Source organism: Acanthaster planci, linkage group LG04 (assembly GCF_054643075.1).
Source record: "Acanthaster planci isolate LZ-2023a linkage group LG04, COTS_SCS, whole genome shotgun sequence".
NCBI classification, from domain to species: domain Eukaryota; kingdom Metazoa; phylum Echinodermata; class Asteroidea; order Valvatida; family Acanthasteridae; genus Acanthaster; species Acanthaster planci.
This window is the reverse complement of record NC_141780.1, coordinates 13,544,088-13,553,325: the sequence shown is the minus strand read 5'-3', so window position 1 is coordinate 13,553,325 and position 9,238 is coordinate 13,544,088. Positions and strand designations below refer to the sequence as shown.

Here is a 9,238-nt window from a genome sequence, read left to right as displayed (position 1 = left end):
CCTGTGCAGGCAACCGATGCTCCTGTTGAGCCAACCGATGCTCCAGTGCGGCCTACTGACACACCTGTAGAACCAACTGATGCGCCAGTTAAACCAACCACAGCAATAAAGCAAACTGATGCTCCAATTCAACCTACTGATGCTCCTGTACAACCAACTGATGCCCCAGTTGAACCAACACAAAAAACTGATGCTCCAGTAAAGAAAACTGATGCTCCTGTTGAGCCAACCGATGCGCCAGTGCAGCCTACTGACACCCCTGTAGAACCAACTGATGCCCCAGATATACAGACTGATGCACCAGTTGAACCAACACAAAAAACTGATGCTCCAGTAAAGGCAACTGATGCTCCTGTTGAGCCAACTGATGCTCCAGTGCAGCCTACAGACACACCTGTAGAACCAACTGATGCGCCAGTTAAACCAACCACAACTGTAAAGCAAACTGATGCTCCGATTCAACCTACTGATGCTCCTGTACAACCAACTGATGCCCCAGTTGAACCAACACAAAAAACTGATGCTCTTGTAAAGGCAACTGATGCTCCTGTTGAGCCAACCGATGCTCCAGTGCAGCCTACTGACACCCCTGTAGAACCAACTGATGCCCCAGATATACAGACTGATGCACCAGTTGAACCAACACAAAAAACTGATGCTCCAGTAAAGGCAACTGATGCTCCTGTTGAGCCAACTGATGCTCCAGTGCAGCCTACAGACACACCTGTAGAACCAACTGATGCGCCAGTTAAACCAACCACAACTGTAAAGCAAACTGATGCTCCGATTCAACCTACTGATGCTCCTGTACAACCAACTGATGCCCGAGTTGAACCAACACAAAAAACTGATGCTCTTGTAAAGGCAACTGATGCTCCAGTAAAGGCAACTGATGCTCCAGTGCAGCCTACTGACACACCTGTAGAACCAACTGATGCGCCAGTTAAACCAACCACAACCGTAAAGCAAACTGATGCTCCAATTCAACCTACTGATGCTCTTGTACAACCAACCGATGCCCCAGTTGAACCAACACAAAAAACTGATGCTCCTGTAAAGGCAACTGATGCTCCTGTTGAGCCAACCGATGCTCCAGTGCAGCCTACTGACATGCCTGTAGAACCAACTGATGCGCCAGTTAAACCAACCACGGCCGTAAAGCAAACTGATGTTCCGATTCAACCTACTGATGCTCCTGTACAACCAACTGATGCCCCAGTTGAACCAACACAAAAAATTGATGCTCCTGTAAAGGCAACTGATGCTCCTGTTGAGCCAACCGATGCTCCAGTGCAGCCTACTGACACCCCTGTAGAACCAACTGATGCCCCAGATATACAGACTGATACACCGCTTGAACCAACTGATGCACCAGTTAAAGAAACAACAGCAGTTAAGCAAACTGATGCTCCAATTCAACCTACTGATGCTCCTGTACAACCAACTGATGTCCCAGTTGAACGAACACAAAAAACTGATGCTCCTGTACAGGCAACCGATTCTCCTGTTGAGCCAACCGATGCTCCAGTGCAGCCTACAGACACACCTGTAGAACCAACTGATGCGCCAGTTAAACCAACCACAGCAATAAAGCAAACTGATGCTCCAATTCAAGCTACTGATGCTCCTGTACAACCAACTAATGCCCCAGTTGAACCAACACAAAAAACTGATGCTCCAGTAAAGAAAACTGATGCTCCTGTTGAGCCAACCGATGCTCCAGTGCAGCCTACTGACACCCCTGTAGAACCAACTGATGCCCCAGATATACAGACTGATGCACCAGTTGAACCAACACAAAAAACTGATGCTCCAGTAAAGGCAACTGATGCTCCTGTTGAGCCAACCGATGCTCCAGTGCAGCCTACAGACACACCTGTAGAACCAACTGATGCGCCAGTTAAACCAACCACAACCGTAAAGGAAACTGATGCTCCGATTCAACCTACTGATGCTCCTGTACAACCAACTGATGCCCCAGTTGAACCAACACAAAAAACTGATGCTCCTGTAAAGGCAACTGATGCTCCTGTTGAGCCAACCGATGCTCCAGTGCAGCCTACTGACACGCCTGTAGAACCAACTGATGCGCCAGTTAAACCAACCACAGCAATAAAGCAAACTGATGCTCCGATTCAACCTACTGATGCTCCTGTACAACCAACTAATGCCCCAGTTGAACCAACACAAAAAACTGATGCTCCTGTAAAGGGAACTGATGCTCCTGTTGAGCCAACCGATGCTCCAGTGCAGCCTATTGACATGCCTGTAGAACCAACTGATGCGCCAGTTAAACCAACCACGGCCGTAAAGCAAACTGATGTTCCGATTCAACCTACTGATGCTCCTCTACAACCAACTGATGCCCCAGTTGAACCAACACAAAAAATTGATGCTCCAGTAAAGGCAACTGATGCTCCTGTTGAGCCAACCGATGCTCCAGTGCAGCCTACTGACACCCCTGTAGAACCAACTGATGCCCCAGATATACAGACTGATACACCGCTTGAACCAACTGATGCACCAGTTAAAGAAACAACAGCAGTTAAGCAAACTGATGCTCCAATTCAACCTACTGATGCTCCTGTACAACCAACTGATGTCCCAGTTGAACCAACACAAAAAACTGATGCTCCTGTACAGGCAACCGATGCTCCTGTTGAGCCAACCGATGCTCCAGTGCAGCCTACAGACACACCTGTAGAACCAACTGATGCGCCAGTTAAACCAACCACAGCAATAAAGCAAACTGATGCTCCAATTCAAGCTACTGATGCTCCTGTACAACCAACTAATGCCCCAGTTGAACCAACACAAAAAACTGATGCTCCAGTAAAGAAAACTGATGCTCCTGTTGAGCCAACCGATGCTCCAGTGCAGCCTACTGACACCCCTGTAGAACCAACTGATGCCCCAGATATACAGACTGATGCACCAGTTGAACCAACACAAAAAACTGATGCTCCAGTAAAGAAAACTGATGCTCCTGTTGAGCCAACCGATGCTCCAGTGCAGCCTACTGACACCCCTGTAGAACCAACTGATGCCCCAGATATACAGACTGATGCACCAGTTGAACCGACACAAAAAACTGATGCTCCAGTAAAGGCAACTGATGCTCCTGTTGAGCCAACTGATGCTCCAGTGCAGCCTACAGACACACCTGTAGAACCAACTGATGCGCCAGTTAAACCAATCACAACCGTAAAGCAAACTGATGCTCCGATTCAACCTACTGATGCTCCTGTACAACCAACTGATGCCCCAGTTGAACCAACACCAAAAACTGATGGTCCTGTAAAGGCAACTGATGCTCCTATTGAGCCAACTGAAGCTCGTGTACAACCAACTGATTCCCCAGTGGAAACAACTCAGAGAACTGATGCTCCTGTACCATTAACTGATGCTCCATTTGAACCATCTGATATTCCAGTTGAACAAACTCATTCTGCAGTTCAACCTACTGACAAAGCATTTGAGCATACTGATACTGCTGTTGAAGCCACTGATTCTCCAGCTAAAGCCACTTCGTCTACTAAACGTCCAGGTGAGAACACTAGCTGTTAGATTTTTTGTTCTGTACACAGTTCTGTTTCTTCGAATCATTGCACACATTTTTATATTAGGTTTTCGAAAAATTGAATGCATTCAGCTTATTCCATCTATTCAGTTTATTCTATCTATTCAGACACACACCGTGATATAGTATTTAAAACAAATAAACTTTGAAATGATGGCCGGTCAGCCGTCATTAAAGAGGAGCAAAATTTCTGCTTCCCAGAAACAGCATTTTAGGTGGAAATATCGTGCAGATAGACCAAGGCTTTTACTTTCTTTTATATAAGATATTCAAGGTTTATTTGGCAGTCCTATTTCTGTACATTTCCAATGGAATACCTGCCTTAAGCAATGGAGGAAGAACACATGAAGAGTTTCAAAGGCCTGGGCCAAAACATCTTGTTAAATGCTGCTTTTAGGCATGCCCAGTATATCCATACTTAGAGCACAAAGAGCTCTCCCTAGGCTGTACCCTTCGTTTGCCGCAGTTTTTATCCTGCATCCTTAAAACTTTTTGTACTGAAGTATAGGAAAATGGAACCTTCATGTTGTCATTGGTGCTTGGTATGATCTCACAAGAGCATAAAATAAAATGATTACATAGTTGCTTTTGTTTAGGTCATATGCCATAAATGTGCAGTCATTGACCTTCAGCAGGGATTATTTATAAATCTAAAGAAGGGTTGAAGATGTTGGTACCCTAGGAATTCAAAGTAAAGACATTATAAGGGTTTGTGAGTAACTCTCGACAAATATCTTGTGTGTGTACAGTGTTACTTAGAGAAAAGATGAGTGAAATTTTTTTTTTTCTGTGTCCAGCCCCAACAACATCTGCAGTGTCAGTGGGGGTCTGCCAGATTACATGCAGTGCAGCAACGGACCCTGGTCTTGTGTGCGGGACTGACGGAAATACCTACCCATTCAAGTGTGTTTTGGACCTGCTATCTTGCCTCATGCCCCAACTGAAACTTGCAGTACTTTATGAGGGACCTTGCTTCTAACTATATCTGAGATGCTTTGGTATTAAAGATGTAAAGTCCTCTTTTAACTTATGTGATGTGACTGATTCCGGAATGTTTTGACTTTTATCGGCTTTTTCTGTTACACTTACTGTTTTTATCGCACTACATGTATTGATCAAATGTTACCCTATTCCACGGGCATTGCTAGAGGGGGGCAAAATCTTGGTCTGTCTGCAAAGTAAGAAAACGAAGAATAGAGAATTGAGATGAAAGGAAGGGTGATACAGTACATTTGTTTTGCGTGACCGTCTGTCAGCAAATTTCATGTGGCACCCCATTCAAAATCATCTAGTGGCATTTGTGACATCGGGTATAGTCTTGGCATTCCTATCTCTGATAATTTTTGCTTCATAACCTTAGGGAAAATAATGTTGATCTACCATTTAGCTTCAATTTTTTTTTGCTGCATTTGTATTTACATGTAATTTTAACCTATTAAAAAAATTTGAACTGTGACAGCTGGTTGTGAAAATTGGAGGTATTAAAGGGAAGTTGTCAAAGTCATTTGTTTTTAGGAGATTTTTCTAAAATGGAGTTATAAGTGCTACTTTCATGTCCGCAAATCAAATGGATCATGTATATATATGCTGTCTGTGGGTTCCATTTGACTCCAACAATGTCAGTGTCCAAACATGCTCTCAATCACAGCCACTTGTGCCGTGATGTAGATTGCATGGTGCTTAACAAATCTGTTATCACTAGCACTATCAGCACCCTGAGCAGTTTAATTGTTTTTATTTTTATATTTCAGACAAACTTATAAATACATGCACTCGTATATTCTCACTTGGCCAAAGGATTTCTGTGCAAAAACAGCCTCTTAAATATACCAGTCTACTGATAGTAGACGTGAATTTCATACAAGGACCCAAAACATGTGGGAATATCTTAATTTTTTCTTATGTATGACCTTTCGGAGAGGATGCTGCTTATTTTTGAGGAGATTTTGTACACGCTATTAGAAGGAACAAAATGACATCCCCCACCAAAGGCCACCACTATCTCTTAATTTAACCCCATTGATCCGCTGAGGAGAGGCCGAAAATTCCTAGATGCATGATTTCTCGTCAGTTGCTGAGCCAAACCCCATGACTCCACATGGTGTAAGCCTCCCTTCACATCCATTCAAATCCTGGTTCACACCTTTGTCCTGAAGTAGCCATGCACTGTTAAACAACGATCACACGTTTTCCAGTGGCAGCTGATATGAGGCCAGTGAAAACTCTGATGACCAAAGTTTATGTGCGTTGACATGAGAGCATGAAAGTAAAGGATAGTAACTTTAAAGGTTAACAGAAATAGAAAACATTTATTTCACGTGAAGTATTTTAAAGTAACAAAAGTTATGTAACCACTTAAAAAACATCATGTTTACCCCATTCATTGTGATCCCATAAAGAATAAAAAAGATCCTGCGTTCCCCGCCCACCAAAAAAAATCCTTTTGGTTGGTCGTCAACACAGGCTGATTGGATGACGTCATCGCGAGAACGATGACATGTACAGTCATTTAGATTGCGCAAAGTACATGCAGTATCGCACGCTTCAATGGACCACGTAATACGACAACTCTTGCCTCCTTGCCTTTTGCATATTTCCCTAATTACAGAAGATTGATAATGAAACTTACATCAATGGACACAGAAACTTGTGCCCTTTCAGATGAAACTGTGATTGCGAGATCTGAACAATTTCCGGACTTTTTATGCTCTAGTTCTCAATTCCCCACCCCACCCCCATTTTGGCAAACATTTAGGCGTACCCTACTAGATAGACCCAACTTTACTGGCATAACTACCACAAGTACAATCAAGGAAATGAACAAAAAGCATGATTGAAGCAAATTCTTGCCTTAATTCGCTGATTTTTCTATCACGTTAGGAAATAATTAGGGAAATGAAACTTAATTGTTCCAATCGATGGGAGAACATGCACTCTAAGATAATTATGACCTCTTTGACTTTTTTATCCTGAAATAGAAAGAACTTACTTTCCTGAGTGCAATTACATGTGTTGTGTAAACGAAAAAACAGTACATAAGATGACTCATCAAAATATTTGCCTTCATTCCCCGATATCTCTCTCACCTTTGGAAACATTGCAGTGAAACTTGGTACAGTCACTGTGTGGTAATATTTCAAGTCATTGAGAAAAAGTGAGAGAAATACTGAATTGATAACCACCGCTTTTGTCACGCGTTGAGTGAGCTCGCGCGCCTGGCAGATTTTACCTATCTGGCTCGTAAGTGAATTCGTCACAAAGGCGGACGCCCCACCAGTTGCAGGCTCCCATTGGACGGTCGCTGAAGTTGCGCGTTAACTTCCGGTTCCTTGGTTCAACGTAAACGGGTATCAATGCAATGCATGTAACTCTATGTACAATTGAGAACCGAAGCGAATAGGTCACGCGCACAATGCTGTGTGTAAAAGGCATTACTACGAGAACCAGCGCGTGAACCAACACGCGCGCGTACTGCATTCGTTTGCACTGCACTTTGTGGTTCACTGTGACGTCACACTTTGGTACTCTATGCATGTGCAGTGGGCGTAGTTTAAACTGAAGTGACGTCCGTACACTTATGAACCGGATAGTGATCTGCTCGTCGTTAGCTGTGACAGCTTATGACGTATTTCTTTCACTAAAATCTGTTCCAGGCCACCAGCCCTTCCCAGCCACTGATCTTTACACATTGGATAAACAGCTCAGCTCCGGGAATTTTTCAATGCAATGGCCATTTCTATATAAAAGCCATCGGCTTTATTCAGCGCCGTGCATGAATGCACTTGGTGAATGGACTAAAGTTGCAGGCCATTGAACTGAATAGCCTATGGCCCCGCGGTAATTCGATTCACACAGAGGCAGTTAATGCTGAGCTGCCTATCCGGTGTATAAAGATCAGTGTCAATCCCAGCGCCTTATTCGGGCGCCCAGCAGAGTTGCTTATTTGAGTCATCTGATTTGAACTCAGTCGGACTCGAGTTTTGTGACTCGACTTGTAAATACATGTACCAACTTTGAATTGTGACTTGACTTGGACTTGCAGAAAATGACTTGTTACAACCCAAGTCAGACGCTACTCTACCGGCCCCAGATAATTTTATATGCCTAACTCGTAACTTCGTTAGTTGACGCCTGGTTCTTTTTGCTTATTACAGCTGGACAAAATAATGTGCAGCTGGACTTGTACAAAAAGAGACTTGTGACTTGACTTGTGTTTAGACCAAATGACTCTTGACTTGACGTGCTCTGTGACCAAGTCACTTGACTTGTGACTGGACCTAATGAGTTGTGACTTGACTTGGACTTACAACATATGACTTCCTGGCGCCCAGCGAAGGCGCTGTTATGGAACACCCAACTGGGTCAAAAGAGGGCGCAATATTCCTAGCACGCTCCTTCAGTGGAAACTGCGCACTTAATACGGTAGCGTTGCTATTCTAGCAAAATGAATCCCCCCCCCACTAACCTGGTTCTTTTCAACCGATGAGGGGTTAACGTTGCTTCTGCTCCATGCGGATACTGAGACAATTGGGTGATTGCGCACATTATATGGACGTATAGGTACTAACATTTTCATTAAATATGACTAGGCTTGTATGTACGTGTAGTTTTAATTCAGGGGATATATATGAAAGTCGGGGCTATTCAGTGTGGATTCCTACTTCTCGCTATGCTCCGATAGCAAATAGACCTTCTTGTAAACACAATACATTGTACTTTTGTCTTCCTCTTTCATTCCCGAAGCATTTAGTCACTACAACCTTAAGGGCACACGATTAATTCGGGGATTAAAATAATCGGTATTGAGTTTTGGTCAATATGCAAACACGTCCAACCAAAAAGGGAAAAAATCTAAAGAAAACTGTCAACTAATAAGAAACCATGAAAAGAGCTTTGGACAAAAAAATATGGTTTATGCACTCTGTTACCATCTCTCAATTTTACTATAATAGGTTGGAAATGATATTATTTTTACAATCAAAATATATTTCGTCTTTTATATTTATTGCCAAAAAGTGAAAAAGCCGTACACGTCGTGAAAAGGCTGTTTTCACGGCTCGAATTCACACAGTACTCATTATATATGCAAATTACTTTCCAAATCAATGTATGCGCAGTTCAAAAATTTCCCACTGAAACATAAGTGTGTTTTTTTTAGGGGTGCGTTTCAGTTAGGGATGTAACCAGGACCCGGGTTACACTAAACTGAAACGCACAGTTGCAGGGAAAGTCCCTTTGACCACAATGATAAGTACCTGAACTTAAAAAATAACAGAACAATGCTCACGAGTTTCTTGGGTGTTTGAGACGCACATCAAATGAAAGCAAATACTTGTGAACATCGTGTGGACAAGCAAGTTTAAATTAACGGCCTTAGTAGTTATGTTTACTGGGAAGGATGCTTCGCCTCAACGTGTTTTTTTTTTTTATTTTAGCAGCTTCTTTTCCAAAAAAGAAGTATTTCTGTAGCTACGAAAAAGCGATGGAATATCGATATGTGGAAGAAAAGTTTTTAAAACCAACATCAACTGATTACTCTTGTTTCTGTTATGAAGTATTATGTAGTAACTTCTTTCTGCTTATGTCTCTCCTTCATATTGTAGCCACGAGAAAAATGCAAGGAGCATTTGCACAGAGTATACATCGATCAGTAGGCCT

The 9,238-nt window shown here is 42.9% G+C and overlaps 1 protein-coding gene across 1 annotated transcript; it reads left to right on the top strand.

The window, feature by feature from the left end:
- The first annotated feature begins 318 nt into the window (after positions 1–318).
- LOC110985671 (uncharacterized) lies at positions 319–5,084 on the top strand. The gene is made up of 2 exons (XM_087136220.1): positions 319–3,547; positions 4,378–5,084. The coding sequence occupies exons 1-2, from the start codon at positions 1,111–1,113 to the stop codon at positions 4,557–4,559; spliced, it is 2,619 nt and encodes an 872-aa protein (XP_086992346.1). The 5' UTR covers positions 319–1,110; the 3' UTR covers positions 4,560–5,084.
- Positions 5,085–9,238: the final 4,154 nt, after the last annotated feature.